At 40.3% G+C, this 13,582-nt stretch overlaps 2 protein-coding genes across 2 annotated transcripts; one reads left to right on the top strand and one right to left on the bottom strand.

Annotated features, from left to right (window-relative positions):
- The first annotated feature begins 5,243 nt into the window (after positions 1-5,243).
- LOC308378033 (diamine acetyltransferase 1-like) lies at positions 5,244-7,099 on the top strand. Its single transcript, XM_080854838.1, has 6 exons — positions 5,244-5,466; positions 5,910-5,961; positions 6,050-6,133; positions 6,235-6,336; positions 6,426-6,466; positions 6,606-7,099. The coding sequence occupies exons 1-6, from the start codon at positions 5,401-5,403 to the stop codon at positions 6,774-6,776; spliced, it is 516 nt and encodes a 171-aa protein (XP_080710964.1). The 5' UTR covers positions 5,244-5,400; the 3' UTR covers positions 6,777-7,099.
- A 3,124-nt stretch (positions 7,100-10,223) lies between these two features.
- On the bottom strand, positions 10,224-13,484 carry apoob (apolipoprotein O, b). The gene is made up of 9 exons (XM_080854926.1): positions 13,437-13,484; positions 12,640-12,744; positions 12,342-12,461; positions 12,086-12,118; positions 11,932-11,986; positions 11,731-11,826; positions 11,337-11,428; positions 10,434-10,523; positions 10,224-10,288 (listed from the first exon to the last, which is right to left on the bottom strand). Exons 1-9 carry the CDS (start codon positions 13,479-13,481, stop codon positions 10,271-10,273), a joined length of 654 nt encoding a protein of 217 aa, XP_080711052.1. The 5' UTR covers positions 13,482-13,484; the 3' UTR covers positions 10,224-10,270.
- Between the last annotated feature and the right edge of the window lie 98 nt (positions 13,485-13,582).

Raw genomic sequence — 13,582 nt, 5'->3', positions numbered from 1 at the left:
ACACAGTTTTGGATGTGTGAGAGCAGGAGCACCTTGACCTGGGAGAGAAAGCTTTGGAGCAGCTACTACCCTTTTACTCCTTTTATTTATGTGAGGCCTCCTTCTCTGCAATGACTGTGATCACAACAAAGCAGAGAAACAGACTGTGTCTGGAGAAGAGCTTGATTCCAGCAGTTGCCTTCCTGCCACCAAGACTGACAAAGATTTTCAGTGAAGCACAAGCACAAGGTTCTTACTAAAATGTAATTGCAAACGCACTCAGTTCAATGCAACAATGTTCCATGTTCAATATTCAGTGTTGACAGTTTAATAAGCGCTGTGAATTACATATTCTTTTCAATCAAAAATGCTTTGCGCTGGTTAGAGGGTACTTGGCTGAAAAAATATTTCACAGGGGGTACATCACTGAAAAAAGGTTGAGAACCACTGTGTTAGATATAGACATGGCACGGAGGAAGTAAAGGAAATGGGAGGGAGGATAGAGAACTGTCAAGGCAAAGAAGGCGGATAAAAAAGTAACAAAAAAGAGTAGGAATTGTTGGACAGAGTGGCTCTGGATAATGCGATAAAGAGAGTGAAGAGGAAAAATATTGAAAGAAGGAGAGAAAATGGACTGAAGCAGAGAGATGGAGTGTGAGGGAGGATAGGACTGTAAAGTCAAAGAAGGCTGATAAAAAAGTTGAAAAAGGTGCAGGAATTGATGGACAGAGTAATTGAAAGAAGAAAGGAAAAAATAGTGAAGAGGAGTGGCTATGGATTATGAAATATATATAGAGAGAGCGAAGAGGGGAAATGCTGAAAGAAGCAGATAAAATGAAGTAAAGCAGAGAGGGAGTATGAGAGAAAGTAGATTGAGAGGGATAGAGAGAAAGATAGAGATAAAAAAGAAGACAATGGAAGGTGTTTCTTAATATTCCTAGTTATACAGTTGAATGGAGAGGGCAGAGAGAAGAGGAGCCTTGGAACCTTGGCGCAGGTGTCAGTGAAGCACAGGTGCAAGCCAGTTTAATGACACTATTATGATGTCATAATGGCCCAGTGTAAGTCAATGGGAAATGTGTATTAGTTTGACTTTAATATCTTAAAAAAATTTAAGAAAAATAAATAGCATAATTGTCACCACACAAACTTTAGCATTAAATCGCTTATCCCATAAGGGCAGGCTTGCAGCACGTAGATATTTTCATGTTATTCCTATATGCATTTAATATCTGCCATTTTGCAAGTTTGAGTATTACCAAGAACACTTTGAGGAAGCATTACACAACCTGCACATACAGCTGTGGCACCTGTCATAATTTGCAGAAGGAGGAAGAAATGAGAACCCAAAATAGTGGCAAGTTGCCAAGGGGACGCTGCTCCTTAATGATGCCCATGCTCAATCATTGAGACATCAGAAAATGGGAGGAAAACTATTGGGAGAGCTAAGACTATAATAACTCTGATACTTCCTTGTAACATCTGACTATCCATTGACAGCCTCCCTTTGTTGATCTTAAATAAAATTATAACTCAACGAATCCCCAAACTCAGAATCTTCTGAAAGACACTTCAACTTATAACTGCATGAAATGCAAAAGTTAAGAAAGGAAAATTAGTGAACTGCAGTCAAGTTGTCATTGCTTGTGTCAAACCATTGTGAATTTGTCGTAATATTAAAACAGGAGACGACTTATCCTTGTAGAAACTTTCGGAAGATCAGCCGCACGCAATTCCAGGATGCTTTATTTTCATTGGTTGCTGAATAAAATCTTACCCAGATACAACAGATACAAAATACATGTTTTTTTCTGATTGGCTATTGTGTAGCCCATTTATTTTTTTTGATTGGCTGATAAGTGACACCTCACGGCAGAACTGCAGGGGATTCGGTGAGACGTGCTTGATATGAGAGGTCATGTTAGCGCGCTGCGGCACATTTTTTCAGCGTGAGAAATACGATGTGTGGCGGGAGTGCGTGACAAAAGACCGAAATGAATCTGTAAGGACACATGATGGCAGCACTTCGATCCCATTCAATTCTCTCCATGGGGTCTCCATGGGGGGTTAACTGCTCTATCTCTAAGCACATGGCAGTGACACAACTAGTTCTTGGCCGTGTCAGTTCAAATCAAATGCGGAATGTTTACATCTGCTACCGTTGATTATACAGTAAATACGTTGTGAAATGAAACAAAAACACACCACAGTTAAATTTGTATTAGTATTGATTGATTCACATCGATATGAAAGGATTACATGACTAACAACTGGTGAAAAAGTAATATGAAAATATTTGTTCACTGAATTAGCGCATTCTGTCCCAAACAGTTGCGTTGCAGTTTATAAGTTTCAGTTTCGCTTTCAGTATATCAACGTGAATGAGAGGGAGCACAAGAACTGAGCGTCTAGCAGCGATTATCATATCATAGACATATATGATGCATGTATATGTCTGTGGGCACGATCTCAAGCACGTGCAAAAGTTGTTGTTGTCCAATTTCAATCTAGTTTCGAGAGACACATGCGCGCCCAGTCCAATTCCCAGCGGAATCGAATCGTGTGTCCAGGGGTTTACATCGGAGTCCAGTCGGACTCAAGCTGGACACAATGAATCTAGTTCTGGGGAGTCACATGTGTCCAATATCCAATTTAAATCGGACTGAAATCGGAAATTGGACGCATGTGTCCACACTGAGTGACTGAGCCCTGCACTTGTAAAGAGACACATATAAGTAAACAGATAAAAGTTATAGTGAGTGATAAGCGAGATCAAAGAGGTGTGTCTTAAGTGCATGTTTAAAGGTTACCGCCGTTTCAGCCATTCTAGTTATTCTGGCAGAGTTCCAAAGGCATAGAAACTAAAAGCTGCTTTCCCATGTCTCTTTGTCCTGGCTTTTGGAACTGTTAGGAGTTCAGTGCAAGAGGACCTCAGGGATCTACTGGGTGTGTACCTTAAGATAGATATACATACTGTATTAATCCTGTGGGGATTCTGGTATCTTGCAGCTCTCTTATATTTACAATAATTACAAACAATACAGACAATATGATACAATACAAACAATACAATTCAGCTATGTACAGTGTAGGATGAAGGATGTATGGTGTAAAGTGCATAATAATTAAAGTTTAATGGCAGCTGGGACAAAGGACCTCCTATCAGCTGTATCATCCTGGTCTCTCTGCCTGTCCCAGTGACATTTGCTCATGTGGTGTTCTAAAAATTGTTTTAATAATAATAAAAGCATCACAACAGAAATCTTTCAAAGGAAACCACAAACCTTTTCTCCCATATGTCACTAGAGCGCAACATTCTTTGGTGAATGATAACATTAGAAGTGACTTGCTTCCAGAGAAATTTGCTATTGTCTGTGCTTTGAGAGTTGCAAAAGTTTCTGAACAGTGCTCACGCACACAGAGACACACACACACACACACACACACACACACACACACACACACACACACACAAACACAAACACACACACAGAAAACCTTTGGTGGCAGCTTTAGCCTCGTGATCGGATATCATATCAATCTTGATTCCCCTCCCGAAGTCCAGTTCATCTGCAATGACACTCTGCCTCGCTTCCAGTAGCTGAAAACAGTCAGTTTAGACTATCGGTACTGAGAGCCTGGTGCTCCACTGAAGTTAGCGTTTCTACACCAGGTGGGTCATTGCATGACTACTTTGACTACTTTGGCTTTGAGAAGGAGGATGGCGTCATTAAAAAACAGATGCTTTCCCCATACTGACACTAAAGGACCTCGCCAATCACATTGGTCTTACAATGATCTTCCAGCTCTGTTTTTTTCTGGGATTGGTGGTACGCTACTGCAAAGTCGGTTAGGCATGTTCCGGACCAAATCAGATTCACAGTCTATGCCACCCTTAGCTGATATTTTAAACTTCTACTGTAGGCAAGTTGTTTCTGCATGACATGGAGCCCAACCAACTCCGAAAAAGTTATGACGCATTTTTATGAGGAAATTGTTATCATTCTTATTTAAGATTAACATTAATATGTTTTTAAAAGTATAACCACATATCTATGCTAAAAACACACAGCAAGTTATAAAACCCACAAAGAAATAAAGTGAACCCATCATAATTAAATCTAAACCAATTAACTAAAAGGCAGGAGCATTGCTAAGAGTGTTAAACATTCAAGGCATACCCCAGACATGTTGGGAGGGTTATGCAAGTTTGAAGTAAAAAAAAAAAAAAAAAGTTGTATCTTGTTTATTAATCTTCTCAAATTATATTGTGTAGGGTGGCTGGGATCATCCAGGTCTCTCTGCCTGTCCCAAAGCCACTGAACCAGTGACCTTTTCTCATGTGGTGTTCGGAAAAAATAACCCAAGAGAGTCATACTGACTGGCTTATACACATAGATGTTACAAGATGCATGGTGGTATGGTATCTTTATAGGAGACTGATCTGTGATTGTGGCTGAAGGTGTGAGCATCTGTCATTTTTGCTAAGATTGTTTTATTATTAGAAGATACGTAACTTTTATAAACTATACCCTATATGAATGCCTTGCCATTCGCTGCGCAGTAATATGGAATGTAATCAGGTCAAATTGTAAGGTAATGCTGGATTTTACAACGGCTTTTAGCCAATCACAATCAAGGATTTGAACAATCAAGTAGTTTTTGTAATCAAAGTAAGTGTAACTTATAACAGCAAGTTGTATTTAACCTACCTCGCCTTTCACAGATGTGGCCTGGACTCCTCAGGTCAAGAGTAGGCCTACAGCATATCTTTAGAAAGATCAATGGGATATAACAACCTATCTTATAAAATATCTTCACTACACTGTATTGGTGTCCATTTCCTGAATTTAGCCAACAGTTGTTCATACATATACTCAGTGGATAGCCACTGCCTTGAAATGTCTTGATCACTGTGATGATTCCTGAAACACACAGACACACACACACACACACACACACACACACACACACACACACACACACACACACACACACACACACACACACACACACACACACACACTTTTTGTTAAACATAGGTAGAAGGCTATGGTAGCCTAATTCAACTTAGATCCCTTCTGAGATCACTTTAACAAAGTAGGCCTACACCCTCATGGTTTACAATAACAACGCGGCCAATGACGTCGTAGCACAGCGCGCGTTTCCATTGGCCTGAAATTTGAGAAGTCGCCCTAGTTCCCAACCCCCGTGCCGCTATATAAGCATGTTAGAAACAAAGGAAGCCAGCACAGCTGAATCAGACAGCACTACTACTGCATGCAATCTCCCTTCAGCGGGGTCAGGATCCCGGACTGCGGAGGGTAAAACTCCTTAGAAGCGGATGAAGAAACTCCTTTTGCTTCGGTTCACATACAGAGGACTTTCCCTCAGAAAAGGGAAAAAGAGTAAAAGAAGAAAATGGCCAATTTTAATCTGCGCAAAGCCGAACCAAGTGATGTACCAGACATATTACGACTCATAAAGGTAAGAAGACTTCCCATGGTCAACACACAAGCAGGTTAATGTGAATTTGATGATGAGGATCTTACGGTTTCGTCTGCAGACTGAATCAGCTGTTTTGCATTAGGCATCGCTGTCTTGATGACGTGTGAACTAGATGACAAGTCCAACTTGGCATAGGCTAAAAGCCAGTGCTTAACTTTGACCTTTAACAGTTACCTGGCAGTTAAACGATCCAAATCACGAGCCATAGGTTGGGCTACAATAAGGTATCGCAGAAGACTCACCGGCTCTTGTTTACGTTTTCAATCTCTTCTGTGGGTCGTTTGTACTTGTGCGCATGCGCGTAGAAGAAACTTAACGGGGTGGGAAAAAAACATTTTTTTTTTATGGGGTTTACTTGACGTTCAACGGTGAATGTCGTGTTATATGTACTGAAATGTTCACTTTGCTTTGTATATATTAAGGAACTTGCCAAATACGAGGATATGGAGGAGAAAGTTATTTTGACCGAGAAAGGTGATTATGACATCCGGCAAGATTGTTTTTAATATAATCTACTTTAACTGTTTGTTTGAAATCATGTAATAAGTGCGAAACCTTTTAGATTTGCTGGAGGACGGATTCGGAGATCACCCATTCTATCACTGTATTGTTGCTGAAGTGCCAAGAGGGCACCAGACTGGGAAAGGTAAGCTGGAAGTCTTTCTCTGCTAAAGCAAGTGATTTGTCCTTCAACAGTCAATCATTTTGTGTGTGTGTGTGTCTTCACTCCTTTATACTTTTGTACAGATCATGCAGTTATTGGATTTGCCATGTACTACTTCACTTATGATCCTTGGATTGGAAAATTGCTCTACCTCGAGGACTTCTTTGTGATGGAAGAATACAGGGGTGGGTGAGCTTTTTGAATATGTTGGTAATATTCAGCAACACGAGAGCATTATGTAGTGTCCGATACTGACTTACTGTGTTTCTTACAGGTTTTGGAATTGGGTCTCAAATCCTGAAGCATCTCAGTCACGTAAGTTCCTTAATGACTCAGACATCTTCAGACTTCATGTCCTTCAGACATCAGTCTTTTCAGTTGACATGTTGGACCTTCATACCATAGCACGGTAAACATTTTGTTGTGCCCTCTCTGCCTTGCCATCCAACCCTAGACTGCAGTGAAGACCCGCTGCAGCAGCATGCACTTCATCGTTGCGGAATCAAATAAGCCGTCCATCGAATTCTACAAGCGGCGTGGGGCTTCAGACCTGTCACGCGAGGAAGGCTGGCGTCTGTTCAAGATCGGCAAGCAGCACCTCCTCAAGATGTCAACCGAAGAGTGAGCGAGCTGGCCCTGGCATTTGGCCAGTCATGAATGCAGGAGGACGCCTCACTGGTTCCTCTGGTTCTGTGGGGGTTTTTAATGATCATATTTTAGTTTTTATTCTTTTGCAGTGAAATTGTAACCATATAATGGCTTGATTCATTAACCATCATTTGTCATGTTTTAAATTAAATTGATCAAGTTCTTATGATTATTATAATTTTTTAACATTTGAAAACCTACTGATTAATTTAGTCTTTCTCTAAATCATTCTCTAATGCGCTTCAAGAAATGTTTTCATGTTTTGCGTTAGGCTAGAATGTATTGATAATTAGGCAGGGAATAAAAAAGACTTAAAAAGACTAGTCTGTCTTCTTGCTTTCACCGTAAACGGCAGTGAATTTGGTCACTGAGTACTCCCTGGCCCTTTATGATGCCTGAGAGGTCAAATTGGGGGTAGGGTCTCCAATACCAGATGAGGGAGACATTTTTATGATGTACTAATCACATAAACACCCTGCCAAAACGCAGGGTGAAGGATTCTGAGAAGGATTCTCAGTACTGATGCACAGATACCCCTTGCCCACACAGGAAACCGATTGTGCAGCAGAGATAGTTCATGTGTTTAGGGTTTAAGTTTGTTGAACAGACCGTTCAGGGTCGGTCTATGACTTTATGTGTATATGACTATAAGAGTTGTTGTTCAGGGTGGCCTTGTTTTCAGTAAGCACTAGCACTTCCTGAAATGAAAGGATTTGCATTTGCAGGCGTTGCGTTTCACAGATCATGCTTCGCTGGCTTATCAGAGGTTTCCTGTGTCTGTGTGTGTGAACTAGAGCATTGACTGAGTAACACAGCATCCAGTCTTGTATTCTCTTTTCATTCTCATATTGGGCCCTCATTTGTTGGATTATTTTAGCAAATACAAGTTTTTAAGTGAACTTATCTGGCAACTGTATCAATAATTAAGAAACAGATTTTGCTAACTATTATTAATACAGAATTTTATCCAAATTCATTGTCTCTAGGAGGGAAGGGTTTTGACCTTTGGCTGTTTTAGGGCATGGCCATGGTTCAATTACTTTTAGAACGCCATTGTAAACACAGCCCAATTTCAGGCATGCGGCATTACAATTATGAGTTCTGCTCATGTGCACCTATCCAGTGTATTATTGCCTGGATATCCTCACCATAGTCACAACACCAACATTGATGGTTTAAGCTCTAGAGTACCTCAGAGATCTAGGGAGAGTCAGCATCAGACTGTCCAAATCAATCTCAAAGGCAATCACAATATATTCTAATGGAATAAGCCCATTGCCAGATAGCCTTGCCTATGGACCTATTCACAGCAGTATTGTGTTGTGTGATAGCCCTATCAAATGTGAGATAAGGAAGTTATATAAGCTTCACTGCTGGCATTGTGGTGGTCAGCGCTATTTCCAGTATTCTTAGAAGTCTGAGTTGACAGGTGAGATGAGTACCAGTACTGAATACACAAATTCCTTGAGCAACGTTGTGATGTAAGCCTTTCAGAGTCCAGAAGCAAAGGGGTCTGATCAACACGAGTTCCCATAACAACTGTACTGTGAGAGCGTTGGTGACACAGTGTAGTGATAAACATGCTCCTTTTTATTTTTTAAACACTCTCTGTAGAACAGCTTAATGACAAGATAGATGCATGAGGAAATATGAATATGAAGTTGAATCAAGATCCCACCAAGACACACAGAAAGCTCACTCTGCATTAAAACCTTTAAATTCATGCATAACCACTAAGCAACATTTATGATAACCCTTTATGTAGTCTGTGGCCCATTGGAAATAACAAAGGCTTATCCGATATAACGAGCTGAGGGGAGCACCGTCACATCTGGTTTATGAAGTTGAGGGGTTATCTGTTTTTTTGGTATGTAATCTTTATAGTGCTGCTTTGGGTGGTGCAAATAAAAATTACAACCTAAAAATGGCTGCAACCCTGTGGCTTTCGCGGGAAATAGGTGTGTCAGGAAAGTTTGATGAAAATGTGTTTTGGAGTGATTAACACTGGGGTATTACAGTTGGTATCACGGAGGCCAGACTTTCACCCTTGGGACAAATATAAACGGTTAACATTGATATAGAGATGAACAAAGCCAACTGTGCCTCCATCTGGGATACAGTGAGGTATTTTAAGCAATATAATACCTCACTAATTGAAAAAAAATCACTAAATGACATGAAATTAGTGAACATTTACTGCACACAAATTAGTGAATGCAGTAAAACATTTGGACTGCTTCAGAATGAATATCTTGTAAATCCATTTTGATCTGAGCAGTTAATGCCTTGTCAAAACCTAATACACTTAAAATGATCTCAAAAACAAATAGCAATGCGGTGAAATGTCAGTGGTAATTTGAGCTAATCATTTGCTTGCTATGCTTTCAGAACTCCTGAGGGTCCCCTTTAGTCCAACGGCAGAACAGCTCATTATAAATTATATGGGTTACTGATTAGCTAAAGAAGTGTGCGTGTAGTGGAATTTTCAGGTTGAACATTTGCATGGCATTACAAGTAACACCGTGCCACATTTTTCAAGATCAAGTTGTGGCAAATCAGCTTGAATACTAAAATAGAACCTCTGGAGAGAAAAATGGTCGAGTTAGGAGAGAAATATCAGAGTTCCAAACCATTTTATTGACACTGTGGGGGATCATTTGGGGATAAAAAAAGAACAGAGCAAAAGAGATTAAAGAAAACAAAACGAAACAAAGGCTTACTTTCGATTTCAGCCATAAGTAAACTTGAATTGCAAAGGAGGCTACTGGCTTGATGTAAAAATCAAAACATCTTGTTAATTTCCTGTGATATTATACAGTGCCTCTTCTGAACCAAAACACAATTAATATGTGCCAACAAAGGAGTACAATGTATATGAATAAAAACAATATGATATAAACCACCACACCAGTGAAGTAGCCAAGATCTGGGGTGTTTGACACCTTGACCTCTGACACCGTTATCTTTGTGACCTATCCTTGTCATATATTCACTTTGAAAAAATTGCTTTATTACCCAAGTACTATAATGAATGTCAGATGTTTTCTTTAACTAAACTTCTATGAACTTCCTTCAGTGGCTAAACAGACGGTAATCACATGCTGTCTCAGACACAATTTGAAGGTGCCTGAAGCTGCAAAACATCAATCAATTATGTAATAAAAACAATGACACAGAGACATTTATAGTTAACATCATCATACGACTGATAATACAATCCCATTTTATATACATCTAAAGGAATTCCTTTCAGTGCAGAAGTGTTTTAAATAAATACAAAGACAACCTACTCAAGGCTGCTTGTTGGTTGGCCCCTAGGTATGACACAGTTCAATAGCTATGACCATGGGTAAATAGTACCAGGAAAAGGAACAGATCCAATAACAGAAATCTGGTTGTGTTAACAGCAAACACAACAGATAAAGCATGACATAGCCCTGGTATCAGCTTCATGACTTGGGGTTGCTGGCCTTATTTCTTCTTCTCTGACTGTGGGAGGAAAGCAGATAAGTTTATTTAGTACTAAATCATGTTTGTGACTGAATAGTTTGCTAAGGGCAACATAACTGCTACACCCACGCAGTGTGAAGTAATATGAATACATTGTAGTGTTAAAGAGTTAACACAGTCTTACTGTTCCCAAGACAGAAGACATTTTCTTCCAAAGGTCCTCAGCATGAACACGACCCTGTGAGCCCAAGGTGTATACCTGATCTTTGGTAATCTGTACATCAAGCAAAGAAATAACATTATCTTCAGTATGACATGTTCGAAATTAATAAAAATTGTATTGCTGGGCTTGGCTTGTGTCACTGAACATGTCATGGGTACGGACGAGGTCATGAGTTCAACACAAAAACACACAAATACTGTAACATTAATAAACTGGACAAATCACATCTTCTAATTGACAATAACCAATGAACATAACTAGAGATATATCATTGCAGACCAATTGTGATTATTTCCATGGAATACTACAGAGCCAAAAATGAAAATGACTTATCAGTCTATCCATGCGTCTCCCTTTTCCTTTATCAACCGTTAAAAAAAGGAACATGGAAAACTTCTCAGAATATCCCCCCCCACCAAAGTTTTCCACACTTTGACATTCCCTCAGGAAGCGAGTAGGAAGGGAAGCGGGTTAATCAAAACACACAATTCACAGCCAGCCCTGCCCGGGAGCCTGAGCATTTCGGTCAGAGATGCAGTTACACACAAGAGACCCAAAGTCTCAAGGCTCAAAAGGGACAAATGAGCAAACATCCTCAAGACAAGAGGCAGAGATCGGTGTTGACCTCAGCTCAGCTCTGCTCTTGCCACTGTGTATTTACCTGCATTCCATCATTTTGTTGTCATTGTCCTGATGATTCAATTATTCTGATGTATTCATCTTATTAAAACAGGAAGTAGGCCTAGAACTCTTCCCAGGTTCAGAAGAACACAAGTACGTCACTACCTGTTGTGTGAAATAATCCGGCTCAGAGCAGCGGCTCCACAGACGGAACAGAACCCCAGCAGCACACAGTCAACTTACCATGGCCAAGGATGCAGCATGTTGTGGGTAGAACACAGAGGCACTCAGAGCCATCAGTGCGGTGGGGAATACGAGCCTCCTTACTCGGTAGCCTTAGAAGTGGAAGTACACAAAGAGGAAACTGGATGTTTGAGTGTGTGTGTTACACCATCCCAGCAGAAAACACTGCACACCAAACCTGTAACCTCACTACGTTTGATGCTATTTATCCTGTTAGCATTCACACAATTCTTGCAAATGAGGATTGATTAAATTCAGAGCCATGATATTTCAATTTAGCTATTGTGACCCTAGCCATTGTCTAAGCATGCAAAAAACTGGGAAGAGAAGGCAGTCACAAAGGGAAAACAGAATTTCAATTCAATTTGTCGTTGTACAAATCTACCAAATCTACCTTTTGCCAGGTAGAGTCCAAGGATTCCTGAGAAACCAACAGCACCCACACTGGGGTACAATGTTGGTGGAGGGTTGTTTAACAACTCATAACTATCTGAAACCAAAGGACATCATAAACATCTTATTAATAGTGACCGTAAGCAGAAGCTGTGTACACATCAATTTCTATAGACAAGAGGGTTTGTCAGGCAAGTGCCACCTTTCGCAAGTTGCACAGAGCTGTTCAAGGTAGGCTCCACTGTTCTATAAACTTCCTGTGATGAAGAGATAACAAAACAGAAGACAGATTAAAGTCTAACAGGTGATTATTTTAATTGCACGTTTCAAGAAAGTCTAGACATATGTGCTTCTACCTGGACTTTCTCCATTGCGGTGGCACCTGTTTGCTGGAGGAAATATGTACAAAAAAGACAAAAGGTCAGCTTAGTCAAGATGCTTAAGAGGGGCACTATTTCTCCCATATGCAATTACCAGAAGATATTTATTTGGTTAGATGCAAACCACAGAGTGTTTACAATGATTGCTGCTGGGCTGCATGCCGACCCACTAAACTAAACTAAACTAATAAATACACCGATAGTGATCCAGTAAAGCCCAGTTGGTGCACACCTGGCACTGTGAGGTGTAGGGCTCTGCAGCCTTCCTCAGAGTGGCAACCCCCTGCTCTACATGACCCGCTGCAGGCTCCTCGTACCTGAGCCTGGATGGTGGAGACGTGTAAAGGGACAGCTGCAAAAAAAAAAAAAAAGAAGCAAAGTTACTGAGACAGAATACAAAATGCCTAATGACTTAAACACAGTAATAAAATTAATGAGAAAAAATATCTGCTTTTGTAGTCTTGGTCCACCACACCTACCTTATCATTCAAAATAGTATTTGATAGCATGTGTGTCTAAGAGAGACATACCTCATCAATAATTAATGTGTCGTTATTCTGCTTAGCTTCGCTGGCTGCAAAGACGGTACCAGGCATCATACCAAGAACACAAGGAACCGAAACAGGGAAAGCCACCTGTTCAAATAGGAAAATAAGAGGATACCTAGTCAATGAAAATCCCACAGGCAATGTTGGGAGAAACATACTTGGCTAAATTCACTAACAGTACGTTATGGAAATATTCAAACATTCATTGTTGGCAGTTTTATTATGCAACCATTCGGCACAAGTGAAACCGAAAATGACAAAAAAAAGTGAGGATTTCCAGGATTGCTGATCTTTGTGTTAAAAGTAAAAATGTATATCAAAGTTTCTCCTAAATGTTCTTAACAGATATGGCAATAGCAAAATACACTGGATGTCAAATCCGTTTCAAGAGATCCGTGTGTAGTGTGGAGATGTGTAAAGATGTGCACCTTTAAAGGACAAATGTAGCCTACACAAGCACAACACATCAACGTTTAACACTATCGAAACACCATGCTTGGTTCATACACAAGAAGCTCAAGCAACATTAAACATTACAGGTGTATTTCGCATGACTATTTGGTTAGTGAATGATGGTCACTAGCTTGCCTCTCCTCGTGACTTTGACGGGACATCAGTGAATTGTAGTGGTACCCTAAAGATGATGCTAATAGGCCAACATGCGATATCTAACACGAACCCCGCCTTACAAAGACCGTCAAAAACCAGGGCAATGGTCAAACATTCGTATTTTTTTTTAAGCGAATATCACTTCTTCCCCAACAATTTTGCCACATTACCAGTTTTCCAGCGTTTGACATAGCTGGGAGTCGGCGGTGCATCATCGCGAGCTGTCATACGGCAAGCATAGTAGGTCAGCGCGATTTCGTTTTCTTTATTTGCCATGATCATGACGTTCATACCAAATCAAACAGCGCCTCTCTGT

This window comes from Sprattus sprattus (assembly GCF_963457725.1).
Source record: "Sprattus sprattus genome assembly, chromosome: 17".
NCBI lineage: Eukaryota > Metazoa > Chordata > Actinopteri > Clupeiformes > Clupeidae > Sprattus > Sprattus sprattus.
This window is presented reverse-complemented; position numbering and strand designations above follow the sequence as displayed.

Coding starts and splice junctions, on each gene's coding strand:
- LOC308378033 (XM_080854838.1), top strand. CDS start 5,401: ATGGCCAATTTTAATCTGCGCAAAGCCGAACCAAGTGATGTACCAGAC. Junction 5,467..5,909: donor ACATATTACGACTCATAAAG/GTAAGAAGACTT, acceptor GTATATATTAAG/GAACTTGCCAAATACGAGGA. Junction 6,134..6,234: donor AGGGCACCAGACTGGGAAAG/GTAAGCTGGAAG, acceptor ACTTTTGTACAG/ATCATGCAGTTATTGGATTT.
- apoob (XM_080854926.1), bottom strand. CDS start 13,481: ATGATGCACCGCCGACTCCCAGCTATGTCAAACGCTGGAAAACTG. Junction 12,119..12,341: donor CCTACACCTCACAGTGCCAG/GTGTGCACCAAC, acceptor TATTTCCTCCAG/CAAACAGGTGCCACCGCAAT. Junction 11,987..12,085: donor CCGCAATGGAGAAAGTCCAG/GTAGAAGCACAT, acceptor TCTTCATCACAG/GAAGTTTATAGAACAGTGGA.